Source organism: Anolis sagrei, chromosome 1 (assembly GCF_037176765.1).
Source record: "Anolis sagrei isolate rAnoSag1 chromosome 1, rAnoSag1.mat, whole genome shotgun sequence".
Lineage (NCBI taxonomy): Eukaryota > Metazoa > Chordata > Lepidosauria > Squamata > Dactyloidae > Anolis > Anolis sagrei.
Window position 1 is genome coordinate 46780279 of NC_090021.1, and position 20204 is coordinate 46800482.

Genomic DNA, 20204 nt, shown 5'->3' on the forward strand with positions numbered 1-20204 from the left:
AAAAGGAACATGACAGGGATGTGCTCTCTTTTCCCCATTTTGATATGCAAAAAGTCTTTTTTGTAGTAATTAGAAACGTATGGGCTTATGCTAAAATACCCCAAACATGGATACAGAACACATGGACACGGCAGGAAAACTGTGCCACTACTTCGTTTAAATCCAAGGTTTTGACTATGGATTATTATTTCACAAATTGGCAATGTCAGCTGTCCTCAGATGCTATTCGATATCTTGGAATATTGTTCTCCCAAGATAATTCTCAAATGATTAACTCTTATCTAGAAAAATTAATAGAAAATGAGCAGAAAGCAGGTCTTGCAGACCCCAATGCAAATTCCAAACTATTTCAGGGTATAAAAATGTCGGTAAGCTATTCCTTGGTCCAGAATCAAAGGTTCTCTTCAATATCCAAACACCAAAGTCAGAAATATCTGAGAAACTGTCAACCCCCTTCCTTCGGGGAAGAAAGATCTGAAAAAATTGTGTCTAAAAAAAGTTTTTACTTGTTGAACAATGCCTTTTATAAGCAAGAAAGTCTCACAAATCCTGCCCTGCATGTCTTGATGTACATGAATTCGACAACAAAACCTAACTTGCTCCTGCATGAGAATGAATATGAGCACATGATGGGAACCATACTGAGAAAATGGCCAACTGTTTGATGAAATAAATATATTTCTAAAATATATTTTGTCTAAATTAAATTAGTCTAAAAATTATCTTGATTTCAATGAGTTAATGTCAATTTTAAAAAGCATATGCTTAAGATGAGCATTCCAACATACTTTACATTCCTCACAGCACTCCACTGTATATTTCACAAACCTATTTTATTGACAAGAACTTAAATTACATTCTCACTTCAGAGTATGCTTCCCTTGTTTTTTGAAGGACAGATAGGTATACAATTTGGGACATGACTCTAGAATCACTTGTATGCCAACAATTCATCATGGAGAAGACAAATGCATCTATTGTTATTGAAATATCTCTCACTTTGGTATTTTAGGTATAAAACAAAAATGTTTGGAACATATGTTTCTTTTATATCTTCAATATCAAGCACACAAGAGCAGTTCTAATTCCTCTACCACTTCATGAGTTTCATTTGCAAAATACATAGGGAATTTAGCTACATTTTGAAACAAATCTCAGCGGAATGAACTTTGGGGAAAACAGAAAAAGTTTTCAAAGCAATCTCTTCTTTTTATACATGCACCCACCCTTTCCCCATCACTGCCTTTTATTTCCTAAAGGTGACCACTGTATTTTCAATTCTTTATCACACTCACCTTCACAAAGAACCACTACAGAGCTTTAGAGAATATACACACACACACAAATGAATGGAACAAGCTTACTATGAACATTCTAGATTTTTGTGAAGTTTCCCCAGTGTACAATGCAATGCCCTTTATATAAGGACCTAAAGGTTTGAAGAAAATCTTATCTGACCTCCCCATTGTTGGCTAGTGACCATTGCAGAACTTTTGGCATTTATATCATGAGACAAGATTTAATAAAGCAATACACTGGCTGTATAGAAGACTTAGAGACACTGGAGGCCAAGACATATTCTGAAAAAAAAAATAGCAAAAGACTAAGATCAGGGATGCTGTGGTTGTGAACTGAATAGAAATGGATATATGCACTTGTGCCAAACATACATTTTCTTTCAAGCTTGGTACATGACGAATGAAATACGGTAATGGATTTGTGTTTTGTGGTTCTGACATGCAGAAAATGACAAAATAACTTCTCTAGGGTGTACATGATGTGTAAAACTGCATTTCAGAGTGCCACGTCTTAAGCTTATAATTTACAGAAGGGAGTATGCTTGTATGTGTCCAGTCTAGTATTATAATATAAAAAGATAGGCAACTATATGTCATCGAATTTTTTAAAACTGTAATTGTCTTCCTACCTGGAAAGCATGACCAATGATTAAGGAATACAAGGATTGTAATCAAAAACATCTTATCACTGAGTGTGTGTGTATATATATATAGTATTGTAATTTGTTGTTCGGGCTTGGCCCCATGTAAGCTGCTCCGAGTCCCCATTGGGGGAGATGGTGGTGGGGTATAAAATAAAGATTATTATTATTATTATTATTATTATTATTATTATTATCCCTATATATAGGATAATTACAATCCAGTTGCTTGGCTGTGTGTATTTTGTTAGCTAAATTTCTGAACTGAAATAAAATTATGTGAATAGTAAATGTTACAGCGAAAAGTTCTCTATTCCTTCAGTTTTGTTTTTATTGCAAATAAAGGTAAAAAGCATTACACATATATGATAACGTGAAATATCAGAACTGTAGTTCATGCTGATGACAGTCTCACTAACTACCTCTGAGGATGCTTGCCAGAGATGCAGGCGAAACGTCAGGAGAAAATGCCTCTAGAACATGGCCATATAGCCCGGAAAAACCTACAACAACCCAGTCTTGAAAGCCTTGCCTCATCATCTAACTTGATATAACAAATGAGGGTGCTAGAACAATGTGACATGATTAACTTGATAAGGACCATGGTTGCTAATGTCCTTAGAGACTAAGATAAATGTGTATTCTTTAACTGTACGATATAGCCATTTTGGATGCTGGTTGAATATTAGTTAATAGTTGAATAGGTCTTCTGTATTTGATAAAAATGAAGATCTTATTACTCTGTCATGTAATACTATATGCAAATATAGGCTATAATCTTATATTTTCCTTGAATATCATAAAACTTTCAATGTAAGTGGCTGTTATTGACACAAAATGAAAGAAAATAGAAACAAAACACATAAACAGCTACTAAAAATGTATTGAACATGACTGGTATCTGCTAGATGTTGATTCTAGGATTCCTCAAGAATACCAAAATCTGTGGATTCTAAGGTCCCATTATATATATGGCTCCATTACTGGCCAAATAAAGGTTTTTTACAAACATTTTCAAGCTGTGGATGGATCAAGCCATGGATGCAGAATATGTGGTTTTATTTTGTCTCATAATTTATTTAGTTTAAATAACCAATCTGGGATTCACCATCACAGCAGATCTCTAGAATCTTCTAACCCATGATCAGCATCTGAGACTTCAACAAACAATTTAAGGGGATAAGCCCCAAACAAAATGCAGACAGAAAAAGGATCCTGCAATGTTAACAGAAATGTTCCCTGCTATTTTTAAAGAATAAAAATGCAGCTCTTCTAATGTCTATATTTCTGTCCATGGCCCAGGTGCAATTTTTAACATCTTTGAGTCTTGTTTAACAGTCTTCCTTTAGCCACAATTTTATTTAGTGAAATTGAATTATCCCACAGTTACCAGAGTTTCACATGCAATTTTAAAACTCATAGGCTTCACTGGACAGATCATTTGAGCAGCTACCGACTTGTAGAATCCATGGTGAACAAACTGTGTGAGGATAAATAATGTGCCCCTCTACTGTTTTCCAGCAGATTCTACTGCTTTATAAGGCCTATGGAAAGGTGTTAAATGGCACCAGGTCAATTTGGACCTTACGACAACCTTAAGATAACCCTAATTCAGGGTTTATTTTACAAGGTATGGCTTGCCAAAGGTCACACAGGGCCAAGAAGGAATTGAACCCCGGTCTTGAAGAGTTAATAGTGCAACACTTAGACTACTACATAAGCTGGAACTCTCTCCATATAATTAGCATAGCATAATATTTCTTGTTGTTGTGTTTTCAAAACAGTTGTCACTTGTGGCAACCCTAGGGTGAACCGATCATGGCATTTTCTTGGCAAGATTTGTTCAGAGGCTGAGAGCTTATGATTCACTTTCAAGGACACAGAGAGATTTCCACAGCTGAGTGAGAATTCAAACCCTAGTCTCCAGAGTAATAGCCCAACATTTAAATCACAACAAAGTCCTCATTAGAGACCAAAACCTACAAAATAGTTAACAAACTTGTAGAAATTTCATGCTGGGTTGTTCTTCCAAAGTGTAACATATACAGATTCACAATTGAATCAAACTTTTTTCACAGGATGTGCTTTACTACAAATTCAGGTAATACAAGATGCTAATACCAAAGGGTGCGCCAGATTCTCTTTACCTGGATGAGATATTAATGGAAAAGGTGTATTAAACTGCACAAACTTAAAGGTTAAAAATGGCATAGGAAAGGTTAAAAATGGCACATTGAAAGGTTAAGAAATGCAGCTACAAAAATGACGGTTCTGAAGTATTACAACTATTTTCAAAGTAAGTGCCACACAATTAAACATGAAATAATACTTTCAAATTAGGAACATATTTTTTTTTCAAATTTTGTTACATAGAGTTATCATTATTCACTTCCTGTATCACTTGAACTATTGTCCTGAACTAGAAACTCTAACAAATTAATTCAATTTACAATGTAAATAACTAAGCTAATGCATCATTATGAATCCAGGGAGTGTACAGCTTGGGGTGGGGGGTTCAGCTGTGAAACTGAAAATAAATTATTTTCTTTATCTTGAATTTACATTACCTTTTAACAGTATGGATAAATTGCAAGCATCAGAAATGTTTTGCTAGCTCTTATTCAACTGCCACTTCTGGACAGCAAATAGGATTGATTAATAAAAATGCCCAAAATTTCATTTTAAAAAACTAGTATTTAAAAACTAGTATTAAAATTCCTAGATTCCTTTTACAAATACTGCTGTTAGGCCAGGTGTCACTCATTTTACATCTTTGGATTCAGTTGTTCCTACATCTTTGGACTTAGCCAATTAGCTGTCCAACAAGAAGCATCACTGTCTAGTCCACATTATAACAACTTCTTTGCATATCAAAGGTCTTGTTAAAGGCCTTACTAAAATCAAGACATACTGCAACCACAGCATTCACTTCGTTTTCTAAATGTAATTTGAGTTCCTCATCTATTCAGCAGTGGATAACTAAGAGGTACAACATGAGTGTGTAAAACAGTAAAATGTATGTTTTGCTGCAATATTCTTTGGTATTTTTCTTTCTGGTTTATTTGGAAAAATGTGAAAATTGTTAAAATGCACTTACTTATTAACTGACAATAGAATGTAGTCTGCCATAATCACTGCACTTATTTCAGCTAATATTCAAATCACTGAGCACCACAGAGGCAAATTGAGTTTTGCATCAATATACACAGCATAACACTTTTATTGTTATTTCAAATAAATTCTTATGAATTTGTGAAGACAATCCCAAATTCATTGTAACAATTAATCATATCCCTGCTACTGCTTCTCAGAAAATGTACCTCTTAATACAGAACATCATTATGTAACTGTGAGAAAGAGGATAAATTTCCCCCTCCCACTGTCTGAGAAGTAGCCATCTCTGAATTTGCAGTAATCAACTGTTTCCCTAAAGCTTTGTTGAAGAACTAGTTCAACAAAGTATCTGGCTTTAAAACACAGGAAACAGATATCAACCTCTATCCCCCAATGTAATTATTACTTTCAGTCTCCAGCTGACAAATTTGAACCCTCTGAAGTTGTGTGAAGCAGAATACAGCTTTCATCATATAGACAGTCTGTAGATTCAGGAAAGAGGATGCCAAATACAACTTTAACAGAACAGTTTTCCTGGAACTAAGTACCAAGAAAGATTAAGAGATTATTCTTGTTCCTTTCAATATTGTGCCTTTATCTACAACTAGCCTTCCCCTGCCACACATTGCTGTGACCCAGTTTGTGTATGTGTGTTTTGTGAGTGTATATATGTGTGTATATGTGTGTGCATATATATTTGTGTTTGCGTATATAGGAGATTTTTTGCTTTTTAGTCTCCTGCTGTGCTTTTTTTCAGTGTTTTTATGAGTGATGGTCACTTGTTGGCCTGTAATGTTCGTTTGTGGGATTAACGTAACTCAAAAACCAATTCGTCCAGTGGTTTTGAGTTATGTTGATCCCACAAATGAACATTACATTTTAATATAGATGACTGGTTTCTAAAACAATACCAAACATGAAGACATTTAAAGCTTCTGTTGTTACCTATCCTTTCATCTCATTTTGGAGTGATTTCTGTTTTACACAGCCCTCATCACATTTTGACATCATAGTACAACAGCTGGGTGAAGTAACACATGCTATCTTTCTGATGAGAGAAGAGGAAAATCTGGCCATAATGAATGGAGAATATCTATATCAGTCTAGATCAGGGGTTCTCAAACTATGGCCCTCCAAGGTCATTTACCCAACCCTCGCTCAGGGTCAACCTAAGTCTGAAATGACTTGAAGGCACACAACAACAACAACAACAACAACAACAGTCCTATCTCATCAGCCAAAAGCAGGCCCACACTTCCCATTGAAATACTAATAAGTTTATATTTGTATTGTCGAAGGCTTTCATGGCTGGAATCACTCAGTTCTTGTGGGTTTTTTTCGGGCTATATGGCCATGTTCTAGAGGCATTTCTCCTGACGTTTCGTCTGTATCTATGGCAAGCATGCTTGCCATAGATGCAGACCTCCTCAGACCTCACCTCTGAGGATGCTTGCCATAGATGCAGGTGAAACGTCAGGAGAAATGCCTCTAGAACATGGCCATATAGCCCGAAAAAACCCACAAGAACTGAAGTTTATATTTGTTAAATTTGTTCTTCATTTTAATTATTGTATTGTTCTTAAGTGTCGTTTGCACTACATATAATATATGTACAGTGTGCATAGGAATTCATTCATGTTTTTTTCAAATTATAATCCGGCCCTCCAACAGTTTGAGGGTCTGTGACCTGGCCCTCTGTTTAAAAAGTTTGAGGACCCCTGGTCTAGATGAACACGTAAATGTGTTTATATTACAAAACTGCATAATTTGTAAATTTTTACAAGTAGGATAGTGTTCATGGTGAGAGCCATATTAGCTTTTCAAATATCAGTGCTAATGTATCCTGCATATATACATATAGGTACAGTGATTCCTTGATAACCACTGGGCTTAGCTCCAGGGGCTACTTGTAGATATCAAAATCTAAATATGCTCAAGTTCCATAATATATAATAGCATAATAAAGTGGTGTCCTGTATACAAAATGGCAAAATCAATAACCTCTTTTTGAATTTTTTAAAAAATATCTTCAAGCTGTAGACAGTATCTATGAATATGGACAGTCAAATATTATATTATTTGAATGACCAGTTCCAGGAGGTGACATTGGGAAATTTCACCAACGTGCCATGATGCCACAGAGGATACTACTTCACAAGGAGGAAGTAGGGGACAGTGGGGAAATGTGGGAAGGGATGGCACAGACCCCAACAGTAGGTAACAGCCAGATGGTTCCTTATGCTGCCCCACAATTTTCCTCACTTTACAAAAGACCATCAGATGAGTTCTTTAATCAGTGTCTAATTTTTTTTTAAAAAACCGAAAACTAAAAAATGAAGCTCAAGGCAAGACATAATAACATTTCTGGGTGAGTGATATAACTAGGGACATGTTGACGAATACATTCAAGATTGCACTCCTCCTGAAGGATTTGGTTTCTGCTCCTGCACCACCAGTGGAAAGCAATCAAGAATCTGACACATAGAATCATTCACAAATAAGAGTTTTTATTAGTATATCAAAGTAGCTAGTTTTAATAGTTTAGTTTATTATTATTATTATTATTAATATTTTTTAATGTTGAACAGGATGCTATGTTTTTGGTATGACACTATAATATTTAATTTAGAACTGGGGAAAGAAACTTCGACAAATGTGCCATGAACATAACTTTTGAAACATAATTCCCACAGTACTCAGGTCTTCAATAACTTCATCTTTTTTAAGGCCATTTAAGAGGGATGTCATTTTATCTTTATGTTGCTGAAAAATAAATACAGTATAGGCAGAAATGTTGAAGTACTGCTGATAACCTTTGGTTATGTAATCATTCCACTGAATGCTTACCTTGAATAGGATTTTGTTCTTTTAAGAAATATTTCTTATTTTTTTAGAGCGTAACTAGTTATATTAGGATTCAAAATATAAAGAAAACTCTCTCCTCAATCACATTTTGACAGTTAACTGTCCATTTGTTATATTCAATTAGTCTCTTAAAGTAAGTTGTTTCAATACTGGCTTACAAAGAATGTCACAATCTTATAAAATATTCAATATTATGATTTCTTTGATATTCAAGCCAATATGATTCAAATTAATTAAAAAGTTTTATATGCTAGAGTGGGTTGCTGATATCCATAAATGTTCAAGTCCCATTAGATACAATGGCATAGTAAAATAATGTGCCTTTTAGAAAATCAAGATATACCATTTGGAATTTTATATAGATGGATATTATTCAAGTCACCGATGATTAAATCCATGAATGCAGAAGCCATGGATATTGAGGACTGCTTGTTTTCTATACTCTTTTCAATTACGGTTTTAAAATTTAGTGTGAAATTATTCATAATCATTAGCAAACTGTTATTGTCTTCATACCACATTGTCCAGAAGATTCCAATATTGATAGCTCAACATCTAAGAGTTGAAAAAGTAACACTGTTAAAACTACTCAGTAAGTAACAAATTCAATTCATACTTATTAATGGCCACAGGAAATCAACAGAATACAGGCAGTCCCCAACTTACAAACATCCAATTTACAAATGACTCATAATTAAGAATAGGGCTGAGACAACAGAAAAGTGAGATAAATTTACCCCTAGGAAGGGAAATTCACTACTGAAAGAGTTATCATAGGAGGAAGGTATCTCCACTGAAGTTTTATTGCCCATCCTGGTTTCCACAACAAGCTTAATTTTTCAAAATTCAGTTATCACAAACTCCACAGGGATGCTAGCCAAAGTGCTCTCTCTCTCTCTCCCTCCCCCCATCCCGTGTGTGTGTGTGTATTTGTATGGCAGGAATTACACTGAAAAATGTACCTGTTCCAACTTACATAACAAATTCAACTTAAGAGCAAACTTACAGAACCTATCTTGTTTGTACCTTTGAAACTGTACCATCTTTTAAGAAAATATTCTAGGGAGCTTAAGCGTTAGTAAGTGGGTGTTAAGCACAACAGTAAAGATCTCTTTTGAAATATTTATAACACAATGAAAAGAAACAAGTAGTCAAATTCTTGACAGTTACTTGATAGAATTCTTGATGTATTTTTAAAAGACATAGAAGAATAAATGTGGAAAGAAGGACTTTCCATAGTCTGGGTAAAGCAGAATGAGACTGCAAATAAATATTTTAAAAACCTATTTGTCTGTTCCACTTGGTTGTCAAAAGGTCAGGCATTAAGCTATAGAAGAGTCCTAGCAGCTTCAACAAATATCTTTAAACAAGCTACTAAATGTTTGTTTTTTTTCCACCAGCTAGGAAACATTTTTTTACTGAATAGATCAAATTATGGATCGAATTAATATGTGAAAGAGAAACTGCCCTTAGTTTCATACAAAGCTAAGCTATTAGTGAAGTGGATTTATACTATCTATAGAGTCCTTCCTCAAAAGAAACCATAATAGAAGCATTGCCAGCAATGTAAAATCATAATTTAATCAGTATTACTCTCTAAGAAAACTCCAGACAGTTTAATTACCTTCAGAAATGTTGCAACTGTTTTATGAAACCCAATTAAGGAGAAAATTTTAGTACAAAATATAGGGAGTAAAGTGCAAGCAACTTGAAAATGGGATGCAAAAGATTTCCATGGGTGTGAAATCAGAACAGGATGTTCGATGACTAATAATACTGCAATGGTAAGGCTATAATTTAGGAACTCCTTGGCTATCTGTGCAAGTAATAAATGCCCTCATACAAACTGGTACAATTATAATTGTCTAAAGGTGGTGGAAGAGATAAAGAAGTCTATATGAAACCATCATTAGCACTGACCACTATTAAAAAGGGCAGTAATAGACATTCTGTGCTCATATCTATCATTGCTACTCTCAGGACAAAAATGTCAACTGGCATACATTGTGGCACATAACGTCATGCTCAAACTATCCATATTTTATCAGTAGCAAGATCAAACTCTGAATCCCACAGAATCATCAGCAATAGCTTTAGAATGCCATATTCATTCCTCCTAATATGTAACTATCGAAGTTACAAAGTTACAAAGTCTGACTGATCAATGATATTATTAGTTAAACAGTAATTCTATTTTCCATCATTTTATATTACAAACTGTTATTTCTATAGCCCTGAGTTTTAAAAGAGATTTTCAATCTGACATGGGTGAATACTGCTATGTAGTATTAGGCACAGATTTAATTAAATCCAGATAATGATTTCCACGGCCTAATATTTCTCATAAATTTGAGCAATGACATTTGAGGCTATACTTACTGGCAACGCTACTTTAGAAACAACATCAAATTCAGTCCCACCTTGGAGGTGAATTTCTTTCACTGTACTAGTACATTTCCAGCTGTAGCTGAACATTTCCAGCTGTAGCCTAACTCTGAAATCATTAGCACCAAGTTTACACATAGAGTGCACAAATTCCCTCAGGTGAACAAGCTTATGCAAACTAGTTCTAAGATGCAATAAATCAATCAACCCTCACTTTTATAATTCATATGAAGCAAAATGCCAGCACAAGGGCATGCACCAACAACTTCAACAAAGTTGGTTTAAACTGGTTATTAGTAACAAAATAATAGTAAGTTCCAAAGGGGACGATAGCATTCTTTTGCTTGCAGGACATTTTAAAAGGCAAATGACTAGACAAATAACAGTACTTGTTCCTATGTAGACAACATCTCCAGATTAAGTAAAATCCTTTGATCCAGCCATAAAGTTCTAATATTCATTATTTTATAATTCACGAAGATCAGTTCAGAAATAGTAGGCCTCTTCAAATCAAGGACATTTAAAACACTGAAAACAAAAACAGTATATTTCTTCAGAAATAAGTCCTACTATAGTCTGTGGGACACACTTCCAGATAGAAAAGGAAATAATTTAGTTATACTTTTCCTTGGTTTTCTTCATAGATTTGAACATCTAAAAGTATTATTCAATATAATTGAGAAATAATTTAAAATTCTGTTCTCAGATATTTAGTGTGTGCATGCAACATATCACCCAATGGTTTTCTATGTCCAGGTATAAGCCAGTTGCACTGTGCTGTGTAGCGAACAGAAATAGATTACCACTTATAGGAACAAAATGTGAATCTTTCACCTTCTCGCATCTTTTGAAATACTATCATTTTCCTAAACTACTTAGGTTATCAGTGATTGGAACCCAGGCAGTTTGTACTATTTCTGCAACAAATCAGTATTTTCTTTAAAAAAATGTGTTCCTTATTAAAGGTCATTTTGACATATGGGAACAACCCATACAATTTGCATGAGTCATATTTCAGCAACTTTGCAAACAACTGAAACTTCTCAAGTATACATTTTCACAAGAGTCAATATATGTACATATAAGCACTATGTATCTGCATGCCCTCGTGCAAGATCTCTATGCCTTCACACACTTCCTTTTCAAAACCACAATTTTACTGTAAAAAAGGAAATTTCTGGGAATTACCGGCCCCAAATATTACAATTTGAGTTGCATCATCAAGTTTAAATTTGTCAAAGACAAAATTAACTTCTTTTCTCCATAAAATAATAGTTTTGTGACAACAAGTCAAAATTCTCTGCAATGTATGAATCATTTCAAAACATTTAATAAAGTTCAAAGAAAATGCATACATGAAAGCTGATGGACTACTGATAATCACATTGATTAACAGGCATGCAGGTATGTGTTTTTATCAACATGGAGGGGGAAAGAAGTGAACAATTTAACCACAAGTCTATATGTGTCTTCTAGCTGACTACGGCCGAATTGCCTTGAATAGGCTTTCAAACTAAAAAGACATAAAAGACATTTTAATAAAGCGTATCCCCATCCCATTCCAGAAAGATTATTTAAAGGTTAGAATTATCTAAAGTTATTTTCTAATTCATATTTTCACCTGACAAAGTTGAGTATTATTTTCTAGCAGCTATGCTAAGTACCACAGGAAAAGCTTGATGTATACTATTCTCAGGCTTGGCTTGAATTGAAAATAAATACGTGTCCTACATTAAGTAAGTGCCAAGGGAGCTGGTGCTCCTCAGAAATATATATATATATATATATATATATATATATATATTCATTTCTCCTGTTTCTAGACTCAGAATATTCAATTATTTTAAAATATTTGATCTCAATAATTCTCTTCGTAGTTTGTATCTTCAGAGGTACTACTGATAAAAAGAACTTACTTTGAGTATTTTCAGAAAATTGTGCAGACCACAGGTATAAAGTCTTATTGCATGATCACCAGCATACTTCGGTACAGCTAAAGGTGACATCCAGTCAACACAAAGGTCAAGTGACAGATAACTTGGAGAACATTCACACCACTATCCAAAACACAGAGATGTATGCTTCACTGAGTACAGTGAGGCTTCTTTCAGAGAACTGAAACATAAGCAATAGGACAACACACTTTAAAATGTATGGGTAGGCCCATTAGCTCTGACTTATGCAGAGCTAATGGACAGGATGTCCCCTGTTATCATTGCAGTTGGCATCACAGGGCAGGAGAATAGCTAGCCTTTGGAGCCCTGCCAAACAGTGCTGAATGGGCTTTGATGTAACTAAGCAGCACGACCACTCTCCTGCCTTCAAGATGGTTTACTATCTGTGTCTTTATTCACATAATGAATGTCTACATATAGTATCTTACTGCAACTAAGTGAACTTACACTAAGTGAACTCAACATCTAACCATATCCTGGGTACTTCCACTGTATAACTCAAGAAAACGCCTAATAAACATAAAATTCTATAGAAAAAGCCATAGCAAAGGGAGAAGGAAGCAGAAAAGCAAAAACAGAATTGATCATCTTCATCCCAGATATTTGGTATTAATTGAAAGTGAAAATATGACAAAGATATAAACTTTTAGACACAGATTTTCTCTGCTGGATTAGTACTTTATTTACTCGAAATAGTGCACCATCAAATCTAATGCCCACCTCAATTTTCAAAAACCTGAAACCATTACTGGCGAATGTAATGCGCAGTGGCAGAAATGTAATTTGGTCAAAAAAGTTGTGTATTACAGTGGCTGCCTGTTTAGAATTCATTCTTTAAAAGTAAAAAGGTGTTAGATCCCCAAATCTTCCAGCAATGGAAAGTAATACCAGAGAATCAAGTAACCCTGGATGGAAAGATGGGAAGGAAAGGAAGATGGGGAAATTGGAAAGAGGGAAGATGGAGGGAAAAAAAGGAGAATGAGAAGGAGGAAAGGAGAAGATGGATGAAGGTTAAAAAGAAGGTAAGAAAAAGAGGAATGAAGGAAAGGGAAGGAGGGAGGGAAGGGGAAGGAAGGAAGGAAAAATGATGAGAGAGGAAAAGAAATAAGGATGAGGAGGAAAGAAGGCAAGGGAAGAAAAGGAAGAGAGGAGGAGGGATGGAAAGGATAGGAAGGAAAGAAAAAGGAAGAGGGAGGGATGGATGACAAGAGAATAGAAGGCAATAAGGGAAGAAGAGGAAGAGAGAAAGAGGGATGGAAAGAGAATAGGAAATTTTTAATTGCACCATAGGAGGCAACTGCGTATTGCGGTGATTAAACTGACAGAAAGAATGATTTAAGAGGAAAGGCAGGTGGTTGCATGCACAGGAGAGGCAACAGCTGCACACGCCAGCCAGCCTCCCTGCCTGCCTTCGCCTCCTCCACCTCCTCCATTCCCAGGGCAGCCCCCTCAGACTCCACGCGCTCACCAAAGCTGCCTCCTTCTGCTACTGGTCAGGCTCCCTCCTTGCACACAGTCTCAACTGGTCACCAATGGGTACCATCCCTGCCTACCCATGCCACCCCAGGAGGGTGAAGGTAGTATGGAGGCAGTGGGGCATTTTTTTTTTATCAATGTCTCTCTCATTATCAAGGTGAGATGCTCTAAATTAAGGGTGAAATGTTCCTCTTAATTTGGGATGATTAAAGAAGAATAAATGGATACAGATTGGGTATCCCTTATCCAAAGTGTTCTGGAACACCTGTAGTTGCATTAGGGTAAATAAAAAATATATTGGAGATGGTTCTATATCTAAACATGAATTTAATTTATACATCCTAGACACGCCACCACTTTCACTGCCATGACACAACGCTATAGAATCTTGGGAGTTGTAGTTTTACAGGCTCTTTAGCCTTCCCTGCTGAAGAATGCTGGGACATCCCCAAACTACACTTCCCAGGTTTCCATAGCAGTGAGCCGTGGTATTTAAAGTGGTTTGACTCTGCATTAATTCCACAGTGTTGATGTATGCCTAGATAATGAAACATTGGTTAGTTCTGATAGTTCAATGTGCACAAACTTTGTTTCATACACAAAATTATTAAAAATATTGTATAAAATTATACAGTATAGATGCATCCTAAGCTACCTATGTAGACAAAGTTGGAGCATTTTGGATAACAGGTGCTCTGCCTGAGGAAAAGGAAAGAAAGCCACTTCCTTTAAGGAAAGTTCTCTGTATCACTTCAGCAAATGAAAGTGAAGGCCTCCAAAAACAATGAAGAAGTAACAGAGTAGTAGTAGTTATACCTGAGAAGTAAAACAGGGTTGACATAGCATTTAATCACGATATATGGGACATGGAAAGAGCCTCCTCGAAGACTGAGTAAATACAGTTGGGTGTCCCCTGGGCAACATTTCTTGTAAATAGCTAATCTTTACAAACCCAAAAGCATTGCTTTTAAACATTTTAAATTGGAGGTGTGCTTTTTCCTCCACAATAAAATAAATATAAACTATATGGCAATAACACAACACATGAGGAAAGAAAAGGGGGAAAATAAGAAAGACAAAGGGGAGATTTCAGAATCAAAAGGGTAGGCGGGTAACTTCTCAGAAATAAAGCAAAGCTGACACAGTACTTAATCATTATGAGGCCACCTACACTGTAAATTTAATGCAGTTTGATGCAATTTTAACTGTGGTTCAACGCTGAAGACTGCAAAACAACTCCCATAAATCCACAGCACTGGGCCACGGCAGTTAAAGTGACATCAAAACTCCATGATATCTATAGTGTGGAGGCATATTATATAGCGACAACATTATTTGTTTATTTATTTGTTTATTTCCTATAATTATATCCTACTCTATATCTAGCACCGGGATTGTGGCGCAGCTGGCTGAGTGTCAGCTGCATTAAGATCACTCTGACCAAAAGGTCATGAGTTCGAAGCCAGCCCGGGCTGGAGTGGGTGTCCAGCCATTGTGTAGCCCGTTGTCGACCTTTGCAACCCGAAAGACAGTTGCATCTGTCAAGTAGGAAAAAAAGGGACCACCTTGTGTGGGAGGCTAAATTTAACTAATTTATGAGGCCATAAAGAAAGAAGACTCCGGGGAATGTGGAATGCGGAAGAACTTCATCTGTGTCGTTGATGGACGATGAAAAGCAGCAGCTCCCCTGGCGGCCAGAAAAAAAAGTTAAATAGCCTTTGTCTGTTAAATGTTGTTTGTCAAACTGGCATTGAATGTTTGCCATATATGTGTTTACTGTAATCCGCCCTGAGTCCCCTGCGGGGTGAGAAGGGCGGAATATAAGAACTGTAAATAAATAAATAAATAAATACTCTTCTCGCCCCGAGGGGCACTCAGAGCAGCTTACAGATTGGACACTTCACTGCCACATTGTGATGTAAAATACAGCATGTTAAACTTCAACAAAATAAACATATAAATACATAAACTGTTAAAAACTACAGGAGGAAAAAAGAGAGGAATAAATAAGGAATGAAGTGGGCAGACTTGAACACTGAAAGGGATGAGGAGAGGATGTTTGGGGGGATTTATCCCATAAGAATTTAGTTTTGGATGTTAAAGTGGTGTCAAATTGTTGATTTCTAGTGTAGTTAGGTGATTCCCAAACTGATCTTCCAGGTGTTTCTGGATTTTAGCTCCCAAAAGTCCTGATCACTGGCCAATGTAGCTGAGGCTTCTAGGAATTGAAGTCCAAAACCGCTGGAGGGCCAAAGCTTGGGGATCATCACTAGTGTAGATGCCCCTTATATGGCTATAACATACCACAAGACGGAAGGAAAAATAAATAAATAATAAGGAAGACCAATACGGCTAATGGGCTAATCAATAAAATGAACTTGAAATGAAGAAGATAATCAGCAGATTTAAGCATTGAAGGAGGGGGGCGAAGAAGTTAGGGAAGAGCCTGAGGGAAATAACACACAGGAGGAAAGAAAGGGGAAGTAATAAGGAAGGTAGAGGAGATGCCTTCATAAGAATTGAGCTATGGCTGTTAAAGTAGTCTCAAAGTGCTGATTACTATAGTAGATAGCAGAGTTACTTCATATGGTGATAACACACCACATGAGGGAAGAAAAGGGAAGGAATAAGGAAGGCAGAAGGTAAAGTTAGGCACCTAAAGTGAGAAAGAGAAGAAAATTATTATTATTATTATCATCATCATCATCATCATCATCTTACCCATCTCTTCCCAAGGTTCAAGGTGGGGTACAGCAAAATTAAAAAAAAACATAGAACCCTTAAAACACTTAAACATATGAAAAGTTATAGCATAAGATCAAAACACATGAAAATTGTTCCTACAAATAAGATTTATTTATATTCTGCTTTATCTCTCCATATGGAGACTCAAAATAGCTCACAATAAAAATATTGCAACTTAAAATATACAAATATTAAATAATAAAAGTTTATTATTATACATTATCAGTAGTAATATTAGTCAATATTAGTATTATATATTACTATATTGTACTATGCCACTATACTGCAACATTATTAGTAATATTACATGATATATATAATACACCACCAGTATATTACATTATAAGTAGTATATAATATATTGTACTATATCATAAGTTATAGTATATATAATATATATTATATTACAACATTATGAATACTATGTATATTAGTATTAATACATCACAATGTTATTATTTCTATATATTATTACGTAAAGGTTTCCCCTGACATTAAGTCTAGTCATGCCCAACTCTGGGAGGTGGTGCTCATCTCAATTTCTCAGCTGAAAAGCCGGCATTGTCTGTAGATACCTTCTAGGTGGTGTGGCTAGCATGACTGCATGGAGCGCCAAAGTGATACCTAATGATCTACTCACATTTGCATGTTTTTGAACTGCTCGGTTGGCAGAAGCTGAGCCTAACAGCGGGAGCTCACCCCGCTCCCTGGATTCGAACCAACGACCTTTTGGTCAGCAAGTTCAGCAGCTCAGCAGTTTAACCCGCTGCACCATATTATAAGTAGTATGTAATATATTGTGCTATATCATAAGTTGTAGTATATATAACATATAATATATTATATTACAATATTATTAATATTGTGTATAATATATTAACATTGTCACATTACAAGGTTACTATTTCTATATACTATTATATTGTATATATTGAGGGGCTCCCAAGTTTATTTCTAAATATAATATATTGCAACATTATTAACATAATATATACTAGTATTATCAGATTACAATGTTATTATTTCTATATATGATTATATTCTATATACTGAGGGGCTCCCAAGTTTATGTATAAATAAATGAACCAATCAGATGCCAATTTAAAAAACATAGTTAATTAAAACACAATTAAAACCTGGGATTAGTGGCGTGCACTCTTTGGCAGAAAAGACGAAATAACCTTGTGGACTACAACTCATAGGATTTCAGGGCACTGAGCGACAGCAGCTAAAGTGGTTTAGAACTACATTTATTCTACAGTGTAGACCAGGCCTGGACAAACTTGGGTCCTCCCTCCAGGTTTTTTGGACTGGACATGAGCCCACGAAGATTCACATGTTACTAATACTACTGTTAAAAAATATTCTAGTAATAGTAACAGCTGATTCTGCATTTACAGTTGTTATTCTTGATTAGTAGCCTGCATTCTCATGTTTGTTTGTTTTTTTCTTTTTTGGGAGCCAAGAAGGAAACTAAGTGGATTTGTGTAATAGTTGCAGAGTGATCTATACTTTCTCTATAAGCCTGTTCACTCACTTGCAAGGAATGAACATATTTACCAGGAAAATTGCTAAATGTGAGAAAACAGTGCTTCTAGTAGGAAAAGCGTTATAATATTTCTCTATCATGTTATTTTTTATTTGATATTCTATTATTTCATATATTTTATTTTGATGTTATTATTTGTAGTTTATTTTGCTGTACTGCAATTTTGGGCTTGGCCTCATGTTAGCCACCTGAGTCCCCTTCGGGAGATGGTGGCGGGGTATAAATAAAGTTTATTATTATTACTACTATTATTATTTGTTTGTAGTTTATTTTGCTGTGCTGCAATTTTGGGCTTGGCCTCATGTTAGCCGCCTGAGTCCCCTTCGGGAGATGGTGGCGGAGTATAAATAAAGTTTATTATTATTACTACTATTATTATTTGTTTGTAGTTTATTTTGCTGTACTGCAATTTTGGGCTTGGCCTCATGTTAGCCGCCTGAGTCCCCTTCGGGAGATGGTGGCGGGGTATAAATAAAGTTTATTATCATTATTATTATTATTACATTATTATGAATAATAACTTGTATAACTCTATATAGACAGAATAAATGTGTTATTTCTAGAGATCTAAACCTTTGTGTCCTGGAATAACAATAGAACAGATCAGACGGGAAGTGATCCTCCTCTGGAGGCTTTTAAGCAGAGGCTGGATGACCATCTGTCGAGGGTGCTTTGAATGGAATTTTCCTGCTTCTTGGCAGGGAGTTGGACTGGATGGCCCAGGGGATCTCTTCCAACTCTATGATTCAGGATTAAAGGCTCTTCCAACTCTATGATTCTATGACTCCAACTCTCAGGCTTAAAGGGCTGGGGGGGGTGAAGGAAAGGGCCTGAGGAATGTTAGGAATGGTGGGAATTGGAGTCCAAAACACCTGGAAGGAGGGCCCAGGCCTGCTGTAGCCACTCCTAAACCTGACTGTTTTGTTGTCCTAATCTTGAAATGAATAGAGGACAAATTAGGGAAGAACCCGAGAGGGATAAGCAAAGGGCAGTCAGATAAGGAAATAAGGAAGTCGGTGGGTCGATTTAAACACAGAAAGGGAGGGGGGAGAGGGGGAGAAGTTAGGGAAGTGCCCGAGGGAGATCAAACCCACAAGAACTGAGAGATCAACACAGTTTGCCATTTGGGGAAGGAAGGAAGGAAGGCCAAGATCCCCGCCCCCCTTTCAACGCCATGAACACAGGCCCAGGCCTCCAGATAAGGCAGGCAGGCCTTGGAGGGCTATGGCTGCCCTTCTCCTCCTCCTCCTCGGCCTCTCCCCTCAGGCCTGGTCCCTCTCCTTCCTTCCCTCCCTCTCTCGGCCACCAACTCACCCCCAGAACCCGCAAGGGCAGCGGGGAGGCAGGCTGGGGGCCTTGCTGCGCTCGCTGCCGGTGTCTCCCATGGCGGCGGCGGCAACGGCGGAGGCGTCGTCGTCGTCACCGGTTCCAGGCCGGGGCTCGAAGCCGGGATTCCAGGCCGGTCAGCTGGAGTCGGGCGCTACCACTGCAGCCGAGGCAGGGTAGGTCGGTGGGTGGGTTCGCGAGCGGCAACGGAAGCGAGAGGCGGCCGCGCCCTGTGGTGCCTGAGGTGACACTGAGCCAGGCCGCGGCTGCCGGGGGCGGGTTGTGACGGGGCCCTGAGGCGCCACCCCCGCGGGCCGCGCGTGGCCCCTGACCCAACAATGCCCTCGGCTCCTCCCCCTCCGGCAGGGAGGGTGGTCTGGCCCGGCCGCTGGAAGAGACCCGGCTAGGACTGCACCAACGGCCCAAAAGAGGTGAGCACCGCCAAAGGAAGCCTCTCCCTCACCAGCACCAAAATGAAACCGCCTTGGCTTTTTTTGAAGGAGAAGGAAAGCGTTCCAAAGCCCTCGAGCGTTCCAATAGCGTTTGGGGGGGAAAGGCTCAAGCGCCCCCTCCGCCGCTCTGTCGCAATGGTACGGTCTGAAGAAATGGGGTCCGAGGGTGAGGCAGAGAAGCTCTGCGCATGCGTTAAAAAGAGTCAAACCCGGAAGCGAGTGTAAAAAGCCTCCTCCCTTGGCTGATGGAATTCCCTGTCAGGGCGGGAATCACCGCGGGAATTCCTATTGGGGTTGCCCGGGCTTTTTATCTTCTCCCTCTCAGCGAAGAGAGAGGCAGCGTTCACGTTGGAGGATGATCCGACCAGAGAGAGCTTGAGACTTTTGTTCCCTCTTAC

The 20204-nt window shown here is 37.3% G+C and overlaps 1 protein-coding gene across 1 annotated transcript in view; it reads right to left on the reverse strand.

Moving 5' to 3' along the window:
- ZFAND3 (zinc finger AN1-type containing 3) overlaps positions 1–19980 on the reverse strand; it is a 122305-nt gene extending 102325 nt beyond the window's left edge. Inside the window, exon 1 of the mRNA XM_060754080.2 lies at positions 19343–19980. Within this exon, the coding sequence (XP_060610063.2) occupies positions 19343–19413 (71 nt within the window). The 5' untranslated portion in view covers positions 19414–19980. The remainder of the gene's footprint in view (positions 1–19342) is intronic.
- Positions 19981–20204: the final 224 nt, after the last annotated feature.